The 16940-nt window shown below is 37.2% G+C and overlaps 1 protein-coding gene across 4 annotated transcripts in view; it reads left to right on the forward strand.

The window, feature by feature from the left end:
* PRIM2 (DNA primase subunit 2) overlaps positions 1-16940 on the forward strand; it is a 260042-nt gene that overhangs the window by 59353 nt on the left and 183749 nt on the right. For all 4 annotated transcript variants that reach the window (XM_037519912.2, XM_054698902.1, XM_037519913.2 and 1 more), the window contains exons 6-7: positions 2658-2747; positions 5883-6020. In XM_037519912.2, coding sequence (XP_037375809.2) covers positions 2658-2747; positions 5883-6020 — 228 coding nt within the window. The remainder of the gene's footprint in view (positions 1-2657; positions 2748-5882; positions 6021-16940) is intronic.

Below are 16940 nucleotides of genomic sequence, written 5' to 3' on the forward strand. Positions count from 1 at the left end.
TTTATCAGGCTGTTTTTCCCTGTTTTTCTCTTGGCTCTTTGATGTCCATAACATTTTAGAATCAACTCACACACGTAGATTAACTCTTCTGGTTCATGTTTATGGGAGGTTATGGGCAAATTTTGTTAGATTTATTCCTATGTACCTGATAGTTTTAATCCTGTTATAAATGGTAGCTTAAAAAAATCCATTATTGGACTTACTGCTGGCATATAGAAATACAGTTGGTTTTTCTATATTTGAACCTGTATCTAGACCTTGCTTAATTTGTTCAACTGGTCTAATAATTTATCTGTGGATTCTTCTGTATTTTCATCTATCTGTGAAAAATAAGATTTGTTTCTTTTTCCCAATCCTTTTTTGAAAGGATTATGCTTTTTTTGGTCTTACATGTCTGGTTCTCATTCATAGTCTTGTTTACTGTTCACTCTGTTATCTTTGACTGTGTTGGAGATTGCATTTGGAAATTTATTTGGAGAACTATATTGAGGCGTAGGTGGATTGCAACTTTCCTCTGGAATGGTTTGTTTTTTCTTCTTGGGCCAGGTGGCACTGCTAATCCAGGATAGTTTTAATTTCATTACAAAATCTGAAGTGCCTGGCCATTAGACAAGTGGAAACTGGGTTGTAGATCCACATGAAGGTGAATAAATTTCTGGTTCACCCCCCCCTTAGTTTTCCAGAGAGTAGGGGATCATTTACCTACCTTCACAGAGCCTCTTTGATGCTACTTTCTCAGGATTAGCACATATATAAATGCACTTTAAATATCAGGCTTAAATAATAGGTTTAATCTATTGGCCTGATAATCCCTAAGTAACCTATGAGACGTCTGATGTAGATGGGTTTGTCTGAATTACCTAATCTACAATTATTGAAATTTAAGGTGGTGTTTATGATTCCACTAAGTTTTTAATTTCTGTTCCTGAAATTTTTGTTTTTTCTTGAAGTGCCTCTTTCCTCCACTTCCTTCTTCCCCGCCTCTATTTTTTTTCCTTCCCTCCCTTTTTCTTTCTAAATTTTTGGTTTTCCATTCATCAGATGCTATTATGGTTGTTATTTCTTACAAATACTAATGTAATTATTATCTGTGTACTTTTTGAGTCTTGTTTTTGCTCACAAAGTAATGTTTTATTACGCGCCTTGCTATATAAATACAATATACTTGACATTGTGCTTGAGAATGTGCTTATAGGAAACCTTCAAGGCATGTTGTGAACGGGCTTTTCTTCAGAGAGGCTTTGAGTTTGCTTCTGCTCAGTTTCTGGGAAATTTGAATCATGGACCACTTTAAAAGAAGTTCAGGGCCTCCCAGGTGGCGCAGCGGTTGAGCACTGGGTTGCGAAGCTGTCCGCAGCCTCTGCAGCACCAGTTCGATCCCCGGCTGCTGGGCAAGGGTCCCACAAGGCGCCTAGACCTCTCCTGCCTCCCGCTGCTCCCCTCAGCAGTGTACTTCGGTCCTTCTACCTGCTCTGCTCCCCGCTCTGGCTCTGGTGAATTCTCTCACCCTCCCGCACTTTTGATTGTACCCAGTGCTTGTATAAATAAATAAATTAAAAAAAAAAAAAAGTTCAAGGCTTGGGATTTTTCTAATGACCCTTGTCAGTTGAATGGGAGGATTGCATCTCCTGATAGATTCCCTACCTTATCTTCCATGCTTTAAAAAAAAAAATCTTGTAAGTATTTTTTCTTTGATTTCTGTGAGCAGTTGACCAGAAAATATAGCCTGCTTTCCTGAAACATCAAGTTTTATTGCCATTCATTTAACCAAATACCCATTGCTGGATATAAGTATTTTTCTTACTATAAATGACATTGTGAGAAAGAAAAATTGTTTCTATTTGTGTATTCTGTTATTTGATTAAGATTAATTCTGGAAGTGAAATTCTTAGTTACATGTGTGCTTTAAAGTTTTTGGCTATGCTTTGCCCCAGTACTGTGTGTATGCTAAATCTTTTTAACTTTTGCCATTATAATAGATAGAAATATTATCGTGTTATACTTTAATTTACTTTTGTTATATGAATATTTGCAGGGACTATGTTTTACTTTTGGATTACTATTTAAGGGTTTATTGAGATTAACTCAGATGTTAAATGACATAAATATTTGTCATTATGTTTCATCTCCATTTATAGATCTTTTAGTTTTCTCTATAGAATATTAAAATTTTATGTAGCTAGATATATCTTTTAAAGTTATGCCAGTCTGTTATAAGAGATTCATAGTTCCTAGAAAAATTAATATTATAAATTTGGAGTTTTATGTGGCTAGAAAATTGAGTGATAATTAAACTACTCAAAAGAACAAATAACTCTTAAATGGGGATACAGTTCATTTTCAGTCTATATTAAATTGAGTTTTTATTCCTTTTCTTTCATATTGTAATACTTTTTGTATTTCTGCTATAGTTCTTGTGTTATATCCTCAGAAATGACCAGAGTGGAGGTCTGAAAGTATATTGAATTTAAGTTTTAGCCTCTATTTTGGCTTCATTAATGACAGTAATGATTCAGTAATCAATTAGGAATGATTAGAGATACCTCAGTTTTAAAATTTTTGATGAAAGTGTGGACTCTTCATTAGAACAGGAGAGTACTTTAATCAAACTTAATGAAGACTTTATTTTAAGAGGTATCAACTATGTTTCCTTTTAGATAAGCAATGAAGAGAAGGCTCTCCGAACACAGGATATTTTAAATTCATCACCCAGTCTACCTGGGGCAAAGTTGGAGTCAGTTTATAAGGTATGCAAATTTTCATTTATTTACTTTGTATTTGGTTTAAATTGCATTACTTTTTACTGAGTTAACTTTGGTTTATTATACTATATGATTCAGGGGTATAAGATTTAGATGTATGTTTCCACACAACACTCACTACCAAAGAACCCATTGTCTTCCACTAGGGCCCGTTTGCAAACTTTTAAATACTGTGTAGTTTTGCTAAATAGAGTACATTGAGCTTTATGTACATATTCAATGAGCTTATTTATATAGTCTCTTGTCATTATAGCCTCTTCTTTCCCTACAGAGATAGCATGTTCACCCCACGGGCTGTTCTCCGACAGACGTCCTTCTAACCTACCCCTGCTTGAGTTCTGATCCCTCACTCAGACCATTTTCTTAAAAGGACACTCTTCTTCCCTGCTTCTCTGGGACCACTGCCCTGCCTGGAAGCCTTCTTCACCACCCCTGGGCTCTGACATTGTTCTTGGGCAGTTACTCCACACAGACGCACATTTCACTTGGGCGCTTGACTCTGTTTGCCGCTTGCTTTTCCATGGCAAACCCTTCTTTAACCTACTCAGTTCCCAGTGTCTTGCACTAGGCCCTCTGTTTCCCTCTCCCCTCAGCACAGATCCCTACTGTGCTTGAATCCATTGAATGGTTTTGAGATTGAATAATACTGGACGGGGAAGAGAGGAAACCTAAAATTCATTTTAAAATTTGAGGCTGCAGCACCATGATTTCCTCTGAAAAGAATGTACTGATTATTGTTGGTGAACGTCAGTACTTTAAAATCGTGCCCTCACACTAGCTTCCCATTCCGCTTCCTGTATCTATCAGTTAGACCATCATTCAGTCAGCCTTTCAAGCTTAGAGTGTGGCAATCAGTATTCACCCCCGCCCCCACCACACATTTTCCATTACTCTGGTTTCACATCAGCTTTTGCTTCTGCTTGAGCCTTTTATTTATACTGTGACCTTCCTAAAAAGCTAGAATCATGGATTCTAGCTAAAGAGTTAAAAAACCCTTTAAGTTCATTTAAACCTTCTCTTCTTCCCCTTCCCTGAGTTTATAAATTTTGCAACTGAGGCTTAGAAGCATTTATTAAATGTACCAAAGACAAAGTCGGGTCAGTCACAGGGTTTGACTAGAACTGCCATTCCCAAACTTGTTCCTGCCTGGATTATTGGAATAAATGCCCTTCCTGCCACCCCGGTGCCACCAGTGTGGTGCTGTGTCACACATACTCCTCCCTGTGGAGCTGTGTTTGAGTTTCCACATGTTGTTGACTTGTTTTCTCAACAAAGTGATGAACTCCTTCAGGGCAAGGACCGTGGTGGTGTAGAAATCTGTAAATTAATCACAGTGCTGTCTGTTAAACACAACCTGATTTTTATGTAATGTCACTGGATATATAGAAAAATATATAGAAGTTATGAGATATAGATTTCACCCTTCCCAGGAGTATGAGCAACGAGGCAATTTGGGGATTATTTTTTCACCAATTTTTAAAATCACATTTTTAAAAAAGAGAAAAACTATTGAAGAGTAAGGAGGATTTTCACAATTTGCTAGTATATTCTGCTAATCTTAAAAAATAGAAGTAGGGCCTCCCCGGTGGCACAGCGGTTGAGCGCTGGGTTGCGAAGCTGCCCGTAGCCTCCGCGGTGCCGGTTTGATCCCCGGCTGCTCCCCGGCCACCGGAGGCAGGTCCCACATGGTGCCGCAGACCTCTCCTGCCGCCTGCTGCTCCCCTCAGCAGTGTTCTTCAGCCCTTCTGCCTGCTCTGCTCCCCGCTCTGGCTCTGGTGAATTCTCTCACCCTCCCGTGCTTCTGACAGTGTTTGTAAGAATAAATAAATAAATCAATCTTAAAAAAAAAAAAAAAAAGATGTTTAAAAAAAATAGAAGTGGTGTTAGGATTTTTGAAAGAATATTTACTGGCAAATTCTTATTTTAATAGTGAAACTGGATGTTTATTTTCATTTTTAGTGTTGAGATTAGCTTTTCCAATATCTTTCTCTAGAGAAAGAATGGAAACATAGATGAAGAAATTTGGAATTACTTTTCTTACTGGTGATTTTTACACTGAACATATTGTGTACTAACTAGAAGTATACTTGATGCAGAATAAAATGTGGATTATGTCTTGAGGAGAATGCAGTGTGCTTGCAGGGCTTGAGGTAAGTTTGAAATCCTAGGGATTGTAGTTTGTATATTCATGAATTAAGAATAAAAAGAAAACATCCTAACTTGGCTTATTAGTTTTGAAACAGCTACTCTGCAACAAGCACATTTTGACTGCCAATCTTTTCTAATGCTAATTATTTAGTTTTAAGGAGTATAAATTAATAGATTTTTATTTAATGCTGGGACTAATGAATTTTTCACAGGAAGAATTTTGTTTAGATCAGTACTCTAGAGGACTGAGGAGGACATTTATTTTGTTTTATTTTATACTTTTTTATATTATTTTTCATTTTTGCATAATGTATGCATTTTCATCTTGGTTATAGATCCATACAATTCCCACCCCCTTGTTTTGATCCTATGCCCTCCCCCTCCACCCCGCCACGTAGTGTGTCTCTGGTTTATAGTTGCTTGTTGCTTTTGATTTTTACTTTATTGTAATTAGTCTTTTCCCTGGTCCCTTATTTGGGTTTTCTAAATTCCTGCTATGAGTGAGACCATCTGGTATTTTTCTCTTAGTTTCTGGCTTATTTCGCTGAGCATATCCCTTCCAGCTCCATCCAAGTTGCGGCAAATTGTATGAGTTTATCTTTTTTGATTGCTGAGTAATATTCCATTGTGTATATGTACCACATCTTCTTGATCCAGTCATCTATTTTTGGGCGTTTGTGTTGTTTCCATAGCTTAGCTATTGTAAATAGTGCTGCTATAAATATAGGGGTGCTGGTGCCCTTTTGAATTAGTGTTCCTTTGTCCTTTGGGTAAATACCTAGGAGTGGAATTGCTGGATCATATGGAAACTCCCTCTTTAGCAGATTGAGGAATCTCCACACAGCTCTCCATAGTGGTTGGACCAGTTTGCATTCCCACCAGCAGTGCAGGAGAGTTCCTTTTTCTTCACATTGAGGAGGACTTTTTAATGATAGGAACTCACTGATTTTTCATGTTTCTCTCTGAATTCAGATCCCATTTGCTGATGCTTTGGAGTTATACCGAGGAAGGAAAGTCTACCTGGAAGATGGCTTTGCCTATGTACCCCTTAATGACATTGTGGCAATTGTCCTGAATGAATTTAGAGCCAAACTCTCCAAGGCTTTAGCAGTAAGTATTTCACTTTATGTGTGCACATTCCCATTTTTTTCAGTTGTTTACTTTCATTCTGTATTTGATAAGTTAATTTTCATGATCCTATCCAGATTGCTTATGATAGTGTTTCAGTAATGCTAGAATTCCTTGGCTTTTATTTGTTACTATCTATTGTTACCTGTCTCAATTTTTCTTCCTCCTAGAGATATTAATGGTGAGCTGATTAATCTTGTGACTGTTGTTTGTGGTTATTTCAAAGTTGTGTAGTTTTTTCCTTGAAGATAGATTTCAAATGTGACCCTTGACAATAAGTGTGGCCTACAGGGGATATAAGCCCTAGATTTCTGTTGTAACTTGGAATTTTCTGTCAGAAAAGGGCAGTGTAGAAGAAAGTCTTTATATTTAAGTACTAGCAGCAGTGATATGCTAGCGTTACAGTCCCCTGCTGGGTGAAATTGAAGGTAGCGGTATTGAGTAAATAACATGATAAGTGCTTTGTTGAAAACGTGACACTAGTAATACCATCTTAAAAATATATGCATTTGCAGTGTTGTTGTCTTTAATCAAGTTTCTTTTTATACTTTTTGAGTGCTAACTGCAGAAGAGAATTATGTGATGTGACTCATTTTAAACTTTACTAGTTATAATGTAAGAATAGACCAGCCTTTTGAGTTAAAAATTGTAATATTTTCTGGTATAAATAATTTTACTGCTCTCTGTTACTAAACATGTATAATTCAACTATGCCAATATTTGAGAACATACTATATGCCATATGATTATTTTCATCCCAATTCTGATAAGCTTTATTACAATTTACCTGTTCTTTTGTCGATGGGCATTTGTATTTTGTTTTTTTTCTTTTGGTTACAGCTAATACTATAGCTCTGAACATCCTAGAATGCTTTTTGGCAAACAAGTGTCTGTTGGTTATATACCTAGGAATGGAATTGTGGGCTGTAGGGGATACCTATGTTTTGATTTCGTGGACTCAGATTGACTTTGTAAAGAACGGGTCATGATTACTGGTGGGTTATGTGGAGTTTTGGCCTATGTTTTTGGGAAGAGGAAGAGGGACAGTGACTTCCTACTTCAGGCAGTACTTGGCTTCCTCTTGAGTGGGCAGGGCCAACTCTGGTTGAGAAGGTTGCCCGGAGAGTCCTTGACCTTATCTGGCAGGAGAATGGATGGGTGTATTTCATAGGAACTTGTCTTAGAAGGAAACTGGAAGGAATGGGAGACCTTTTTTTTTGGAGTTATGGTAAAGGAGAAATCTATGCCTATTGTTGAGGTCTCTTAACATCTTTTTTGAGGAGGAAGGTTTTGACCTTGGAGTGTGTGATTGTACGTTTTCAGTCTTAATAATGGACATATTCTTGTAGGGTGAGGAAAGGTGCCCTAAAGGTTTAAAAACTGGTGTTTTACTTAGTGGTAGAGAATAAAATAAATTGTGCTGGGGTAAGTCTACGGTGATAGAAGAATTTTACCCCAGGTAATACCTGAATAGCTTGTTCTTAACCTTTGATATACTATAATTTTTCAGATGATATAACTAATCTGCCTCTTGAACATGATTTGGGACCAGTAAAAATTGGAAATTACTCATTTGATGAGACCTTTTTTCCTCACTCTCCTGTTCCTTTCAGACTCCACTTTGGCCCTACTTTCTCCAGGAAGTCTCCCCTAACCCTCCAAACTCTGCTTAGTATAGCTCCTCTATGCTCCCACAGAATGCTGCACACTGCCAATCTCTGGCAAAATTATTTTGCTTGTCTGTTTTATTCCCCTCAACTTAAGTGTAAGCTCTTTTGAGAGAAGGGTGCTGTCTTAAATTTTTTTTTTGCCAATGTATTATCTGGCATACAGGGTTAGTGTTCAGTAAAATTTTGTTGAATTGATACTGAATAATAATAACTTGTCCTTGTCTGTAGTTTACTATTTATGCATAATCTCATTTGAACCTCACCACAGGCCTCTTAAGTAGACTCAGGCTGACTTTATAAAGAACTTGTCATGATTACTGGTGGGCTGTGTAGAGTTTTAGCCTGTGTCTTTGGAAAGAGGAAGAGGAACAGTGACTTCCTGCCTCAGGCAGTACTTGGCTTCCTCCTGGGTAGGCCAGAGCCCAGTAGACTATGGTGAAGGACCCTGTCTAAGATAGACAGGGATTACACATTATACAGATGAGGAAAGTGAAGCCTAAAAAGCTAAGTGCAATGATATGATCACTAGTAATTGTCAGAACCCCATGCTTCCATCTCAAGCCTTCTAATTAGAATTCTTAAAATTCTTTGATGATAACTGTGCCTTTGTAAGGAGTTATAAATTATCAGGGTATTTAGATATTCAAACTCTGAGGAAATACTGAAAGGTTAAGAATATTAACGTTTAGTTATAGAGCAGGAAGAAAAGGGTAAATTTGGGGCTGAGAAGCCATAAATTGATAAACTGTTAAGGAAAAGAATGAGAGAAAGATATATTTTTTTGCTTCACATAACAACTTTAAAAGCTTTAGCTAGTTCTTTCAGTTAATGGCTTATTTTTTAAAATAGTTTATTTGTTCACCCGTGTTTTATTTTGATAGTAGGGACATTGTATTACAAAGACAGATGAAATTTCTTCTTTTATAAAGCTTATATTGCAGCGGGAGGTAGGCAGTTACCAAAGATATAGACCATAACAAAATTATATATGATATCAAGTAGACAGCTAAACAAATATAAAGTGCATTCTAGGCAAGGAAAGTGACTAATGTAAAAGCCTCACAGAGGTAATCTTGGCATTTTTTGTGGAATTAAAAAGACCAGTATACCTGAAGTGAAATGAGCTGGAGAGAGTGATCCAAAATGAGACTGCAGTGGTTAGATGTAGGCCTTTGAATAAATGTGGGGATCAAGAGTTTTATATGTAGTAAAAAAATATTTAATTTTTTTGGTATGGTTTTTGTTTTTGTTTTTATTTTTATTGAGGTAACATTGGTTTACAACACTGTGTATTATTCAGATGTTTAGGTTCACATTTCTTCAATTGTATGTTTCCACACCACAGCCACAATCACACCGAGGCACCCATTGTCCTCCACTATAGTCTATTGGGCCTTCTCCCCACTTTGCTCTCCACCTTCCCCTTCCTCTTTGGTAGCCTCAATTTTATAGTCGGATTTCTAGGGTTTGTTTGTTTTTGGTTTATTTTTGACCCTTCATTTTATTTCTCTGTATTCCATATACCCTGTATTTATCTTTTTCTTTCTGGCTTATTTCATTTAGCTTAATCCTCCTGTTTCACCCATGTTGTTTCAGAGGGCAAGAGTTCATCCTTTTTTATAGCTGAGTCATATTCCAATGTGTATATATACTACATCTTAATCAATTCATCTGTCATTGACTACTTAGGTTATTTTCATAACTTGTTTATTATAAATAGTGTTGTAATGAAGATAGAATTGCATACATCCCTTTGAATTGATGTTTTTGCATTCTTTGGGCACACACCTCAGATTGGAATTGCTGGATCCTATGATAGATCTATTTTAAATTTTTTTGAAATACTGCTATATTGTTTTCCATAGGTGCTGCATCAACCCACTAACCGTGTATGAGAGTTCCTTTTTCTCTACACCCTTACCAACACTTTTTTCTGGTCTTTTTGGCATAGGCCATGTTTACAAGTGTAAGATGGTGGTATCTCATTGTGATTTTTTTTTAAAGATTTACTTTTGGGCCTCCCTGGTGGTGGAAGGGGTTAAGCACTGCACTGTGGGGCAGTCCGCAGCCTCTGCAGCACAAGTTCTCGATCCCCGGCTGGCCAGGGAGCAACCCACATGGCGCAGCAGACCTCTCCTGACTCGCCCACTGCTCCCCTCAGCTGTGTACTTCGGTCAATCTGCCTGTTCTGTTCCCCACTCTGTCTCTGGTGAATCTTCTCACCTCCCCCTGCACCTCTGGCCTGTACCCCAGCTCTTGTATGCATAAATAAATCTTTAAAAAAAGATTTATTTGTATTTATCTATGCATACAAGAACTGGGGTGTAGGCCAGAGGTGCCATATTCAATTCAATGATCTCTGATGACTACACAGTGCCTGGGGAAGAGCAGGTGCTAAGGAGCTGTTGGATTGCCTATGAGAGCTGCATGTTTGTATTCTTCAGATTTGTTGAGAAATTAAAGTTAATAAAAGGGGTTGCATTTCAGTGTACTGTTTATAAAAGGAAAGCATAAAGTACCTGATAATGTGTGTGAAGTGCTGTAGATGCAGAATATTTCTGAAATCACATTGCAAATGTTTGTGATCTCAAAATACTGGCTGCAGTAATTAAAATGTTATGCTTTTGAAAGTTTCTCACTAGAATGTGTAAGATGTGAGTTTTGTATTTTGTTTAGAAACTTATGATGCAGCAAAAGCTAATACTAAACTTTCGCTACCTTGAGAACAGCAACTTCATTCCTCATGGTTGAACTAACTCTCCAGGGCCAGTCTTAAGTTACCATTTTTGTGATCACCTTTATGCCCTCACCGCCCCCCCACCATTCATAGAAAAGAAAAAAGTTCCTCTGTATTTCTTTATAAACACTACCATTCTCCAGAGCATTTATCATTTTTAAGAATTTTAATTATCCATTTTAAAGCCTCAGCCTAGATTGGTTAGAAAATATTTAGTATTTTCACACATTATTGATACTCCCCCCCCCCACCCCTGACTGAACTGCATTGCTTTTCTTGACTCCTGAGTCCTCTGCATCACAGATTTTTATCTCTGTTTCTTACTTGTGATGAGAAAATATCAGTAGATTCACTAGCTAAGAAACAACTGAATACTGAATGTTTTTTTTGGAAGGGCGTGCTTGTAAATTCAATTCTTTGACAGTTGTCTCGTAGAGCAAAAATTTATTCAGTCACTACAAAGAAAGATGCATCACTTGTTAGTTTTCCAATTTAAAAATTTTGCGCAGAAGGAGCTAAGAATACGAAAAATGTTACAGGATTAAGGGCTGAGAATGTAAGTTTTAACATCCACTGGACTCTGAAAAGTAATTATTATGTATATGTCTCTGAGTTCATTTTTTTAGTTTTCTGGCTCGTTAATGAGAGAAAGGGTGAGGAGACCCTCCCCCACCGCACAAACACATATGTATGTGACACAGAGGAATTTAAACCAAAGTAAAATATTAATCAACTTTGTCTCGTGGAAGGAAATAGCACTGTCCTCAGCCTATGTTAAAAGTTTATTCTTTCACCTACTACACTTAATAATGATGTGCCAGAGAGAGAATAACTATTAAAAAGCCTACTGGTAGTCATCAGTAGACTTTCTTTTATAACTGACTGTCATTTATGTTGTGATAGCTGTATAATGTTTGGAAAACAATTTTTGTTCAATTCAGCAGCTCTTCTTGAGTACTCAGTGTGTGCCAGACAGAAACACTGGAAACACAATTTGAATGAGCTTTCAGGGTACTCATAATGTGTGAGAGGAGACAGCAGTGTGGGGGTATATAAATGGCCATCATACAGTACGGTCTATACAAAAAATATGTACTGGGACTAGAGAGAGCAGTGAAAGAGAGTGATGGGCTTAGTCTGTGGGTAGCAGGGAGAGTGTTGAGGATCTTAGCTCTAAGATAGGACTCTTGTTGATATTAGCGATCCCTTGACCTTGTCTTTGTTGGGATGAGTAAGGTCTAGAGAATAAAACCATTATTATTTATCTTTGTGTTTAATTTCTGTTTCTTCCTTTTTCATATCCTTGACTGATGACACGTCCTTTTTTTTTTGTTTGTTTGTTTTGGATGACAAGTCTTGACTTTTCTACCTGCTCCACTCACCTCCATAGGCAGATGAGCTCTGTCCATGTACCAGTTTCTGTTTTTGTACCTTCAAATTTCACTGCGTGTCTATTTAATTACACATATATATTTGAGGAACTTGTCAGGGAGTGCAGAATTTGTCTTCTGTTTTACATGAATTGCAAATCTGTGTCTCAGATAAATCTTACTAAGATTTTTTATCTTTCAGTGACACAGAGAACCTGTGAACTCAGATAGGCAGCATATATACTAAAATTGGAGTGGTACAGAAAATGTTATCTGAAGTTCTAGGAGAGTAATATGTAAGTTCAAAACAAAAATAAAAACAACAAATGAAAATTGTCCAAGACTGGTTGATACTAGAAATGATCAAAGAATGATAGAATTGAGAGTAACTAAATGCACAGGTTTGGTTTTTTAAATTTTTAAAAAGGCACTAAGAATACAAATAAATGTTTTATGAGTCTCTTGCTATTTATATAAAACCTTTTATTTTTTCTAACTTTTAGAGTCTATTTTAAAACATGATTGGTGAGTTTCAGTGTTTTCATGTCTGCATTTTAACTTAGAAACCTGCCATAGAGTTATGAGACTTTAGTAATATGGAAAGCCCGTAAGCTCTGGTTTTAAAAAAAAATTATGGTTGTCCTTGTGAAACTCTGATTTTGTCCACATACAAGATTATGTTTGGTGAGTTGCAAAACAGTTAGGTGAACAGTGTCAATGAACTTAGTAAATTGAGGTGTGAATGGGGTAATGATCTAGAAAATTGAGAACTGAAACTGGAAGAAGATATTGAAGATGGATTTTGTTCTCATAAATTTGAAAACGGGAGAATAGCAACCAAGGTTGGGAACCAGAATGTTATCTTCTGTAACCATTCCATCTACAACTCCACAGTTATCACACTGACTGTTAAAGAGTAAAATAATGCAAAGAAGATGAAATAATACTCAATCTTTGAGGAAAAAAACAAACTAATATAGCTTTGGATTTTGGCAGGGCAGCTATAATCCCAAAGAAAGATAATAACAATTTGCATTTATAGTCTTTTCTTCCAAGTAGCTTAAAGCTTTGTAAGTATATTTGCATTAATCCTTTGGACTACTTTTGGGTTTTGTTTAAAGTATTAAGAAGGAAATCATCTCTGCTTCTTGAGGATGGCTGACAAAAATTACATACTGAAAGTAACAGAAATTACTTCTTTACCTTGATGACTGCAGTGTTTTAAGTGTTTCTATTCTCTGTTTCTAAACACTTTGGCTAAGAAACTTACCCTTCAGCAAATGCTCATCAATTGTATAGTATGGATTAGGCCTGAGGGAAGAAACATGTGCCTTTGTGCACACATTGAGCCCGTGAGCACATGCACACACACGGGGGTGAAGGGGAAGGGAGAAAATAAATTTGAAACTGTATTTTTCCCTTCAGTTTCATGTGGTGCTGAATCATTCTTAGGTCAAGAGTCTCTAAACTTGACTTAGTGTAGCTGAAGAATTGACCTGCTAGATGATGGTAGTTATGGTTGTAGTGATGAAGGCAGGTTTCTAAATTTTTATTAAGCACTTACTCTATGCCAGTGACTATTAAACTTACATGCATTGCTGAGTTAATGCTACAGCCACATTATGAAGTGATTATTAGCATGATTTTTGCAGATGAGGAAACTGAACTTAGGAAGGTTAGCTAACATAGATAACAGTACCAATTAGTTTCTGAGCTGGAATTCCAAGCCATTGTATCTGAATCCACGGTTTCGCTGCTCATAATCTTTAATGATATCTTTCTCATTTTTGGGAAGTGGCACAAATATTTTTCATCTCATTTGGGATCAGTGCTGGTGAGAATGTGTCAGCCCACACTTCACTCTAGAGCCATGGTAGTAATTGGGAATTTTTATCAGTTAGAAATAACAGTGACATAAAGTAGGGGTTATTTTTCTCTCCTGTCCTGAGATAGGTGATTGTGCATTATACTGCAGTTGCTCAACAATGTCAGGGCATGTCTTTCAGAGCCTCTTATTCTTCCCCTATGATTATTGCCTCTCAGGTGTAGACTGTGTGGCAGCTTCATTTCAGTCATTGTGTCTTTATTAGGAAGAATAGTTTCTGCTCTTCTTCGGCAGAGCAAATACTTTCTCAGAAATGTTATCCCTTACTATTTTTCCCTAGCAGCATTCTGTTTCTGTCTCTTTCACTAGAACCGTGTTTTATGACCTCCTTAGTTTGGAAAAGCAAAGATTTTCTTTCTTTTTTTCTTTTAATTTTTCAATTAAACTTTCACTTTATCTGATTTGGTAGAGGCAGGCAAGGGGATGGGTGATGGAGAGTTGGCTAACCTATGCATTTGGCACAGGATTGGTTAGCTTTGCTGAGTTTAGGTGAGATGAAATGCACTTAAATGCAGGTGGACTAAAAAAAGAAGTTTTGAATGTGTATCTGGTAGGCACGAGCTGTTTTCCACAGGGAATGGTAGTATTAGGATGTGATATTATTGCTGTTGATTTCATGGGACGTACCTTTATGTTCCGCTAAATGGGTTGGTGATCTTTGACAAGTTGTGCAGAAAGTAAAGGGTTTAAGGAAAAGGAGCTTGGAATTTATTTTATTTTATTTTATTTATTTTTTTTAAAGATTTATTTATTTGTTTATACAAGCACTGGGTACTGTCAGAAGCGCGGGAGGGTGAGAGAATTCACCAGAGCCAGAGCGGGGAGCAGAGCAGGCAGAAGGACCAAAGTACACTGCTGAGGGGAGCAGCGGGCGGCAGGAGAGGTCTACGCGCCAGCTTGGAATTTATTTTGAGAGAAACTGGATTGAGAAAGGGAAACTAAAATCAAGAATGTGTTGATTCCTTGTGAGGCTTGCGTGTCAGGGTTCAATAATATACCGCAGGTCAGTCCTTTGTTCTGCGTTTAGTAGGTGTTTTTGAAAAGATCATATGACCTTATCCTTATTGCTTGAATCACTAAATCCAGATTAATTACTCCCTTGAGGGATGGAGTGAGAGCAGACATGCTGTTTAGATACTCTTGGGAATGGTTGTTTCTGATCCTTCCTGCTCTCATGTCTCAAGTTACCAAGTTTGCCTGTGGGAGGTAGCAAGGGAAGCTGGAAAATACCCTCTCTGTTTTGACTTAGAATCTCTGGGTCTGTTCAGGCCCCACCAGTGTTAAGCCACAGTTTGTAGACAGTGGAGGATGTTGCAATAAGTGCAGGGTGTTTATTGACATCCACTCTGTGGTACTGGCTGCCTTTCATGGTTGCCCTTGTGCATATAAGTTGCTCATTTAATAGATCCTCACTTAAAAAAACGGGTTCCTTTCCTTGTGATTCTTTCTGGTAGGTTGCTCCTTTGACTGAAGTAGCTTGTTTTAGAACAGGAACATTTATAGTGTCTTTAAAAACTTTTTTTTTTTTTGGTGACAAAATGTGCTTTTTTTATGAACTTAACCTTGGAGGAAAAAACTTCACTAGATATTACTGTACAAATCTCTTCTCAGTTAAACACTTTGTATCCTCATATCCTCACCCCTCACTGTCCCTACTCATCCAGCAACCCACCTACCACCCGTGTCTTACGCTCCATGAGCTTTCAACTCCATGTTTTGTGTCTTTGTTTCTCTCATTCATATTTTCCCCCATTTTTTAAATGTGGCAAATATATATATATAGCATAAAATTTATTGTTTTAACTAATCCTAAGTGTGCAGTGTACTGCTTTCATATTGTACAAGCATCACCAGCACACATCTCCACATTCTCTTTATCTTGTAAAATTGAAATTCTGTTACTTATTAAACTAGAAATCTTCATGACCCTCTCTCTCCAGTCCCTGGAAATCACCATATTACTTTCCCTTTTTTAAAAGCCTTGTGTTTTGCCCATCCCTCATCCTCTAGTAATTTTGAGTTTCTGTAGTATTATACTTTCTGTTACCATGAACTTGACTTTTTTTTTTTTTTTTTGGTGCTTTATATCTTTCTCTGCTGATGTATTTCATTTAGCATAATATTCTCTAGGTTCACCCATGTTGTTGCAGATGTCAGGAGTCCCTGCTTTAAGGCTGAATAATGTTCTGTTACACACACTACATTTTCTTTATCCATTCATCTGCTGACAGACACTCAGACACTTAAGTCATTTCCATGTCTTGCCTATTGTGAATAATGCTGCAGTGAGCATGGCAGTGAGCATACCACTCTGAGCATGTGATTTTAGTTTCTTTGGGTTGTAGTATCTTTGAAAAATAATGCTTAGACCATGTGTCTTCTTTTAAAATAAAAAGATTTATGCATATAAGAACTGGGGTGCAGGCCAGAGGTGTGGAGGGTGAGATGGTTCACTAGAGACAGAGTAGGGTGCAGAACAAGCAGATCTACTGAAATACACTGCTGAGGGGAGCAGTGGGTGAGACAGGAGACATCTGTTGGGCAAGTGGGGTTGGCTCCCTAGTGGGGGATCAAACTCATGTTGCAGTGGCTGGTGATTGCTTGATAGTGTGAGACTTAACCCCTGTGCCACTAGGGAGACCCACCATGTGTCCTTTTTATAAAGTCTTAATTTTTAAGAAAACTTAATGCTCATTCCCTAATATTAATGTAACATTCTTTGGAAGTACATTTTCCCTTTTGGTCCCTCTTAACTCTTCAGTGGTATTTCTAGTTGTGTGTTTCTTTCCTTTCACTTGTAACTTCTTATTCACTTTCTCTTAGTGAATAAAGATAGGCAAGGCATGAAAAAGTGGGAAAACAAGGTGGGAGGCATTTATTAGTAACTAAGAGTTGTCAGTTGCGTGATGTGAAGTAATATGTTTATATAGCTTCATGAAAATTATGTGAGAAATACAGAAAAAATGTCCAGTGTATTTAGTTTAAGGATTTGCTGTTGGGTTTTTGCATCCTCCTGTAATTTGCTCGGGGCCTTTGTATTACTTTATTTACATGTCTGTCTCATGTCACATTATTCCATAATTGTCTTCTTGTCCTCCTTGCTTCCTAGTATAATATTTGTAGTGCTGGGAAAATGTTTGTTAAACTGATCATTTCCCCTTTTTCTCTCCAGTTTTCCTCAATGACTTTGTAGATTTCTTTTAATAATATATGTAATACAGTGCACAGTATATTAGTATA

This window comes from Talpa occidentalis, unplaced genomic scaffold (assembly GCF_014898055.3).
Source record: "Talpa occidentalis isolate TD23 unplaced genomic scaffold, MPIMG_talOcc4v2.1 talOcc4.2, whole genome shotgun sequence".
NCBI classification, from domain to species: Eukaryota; Metazoa; Chordata; class Mammalia; order Eulipotyphla; family Talpidae; genus Talpa; species Talpa occidentalis.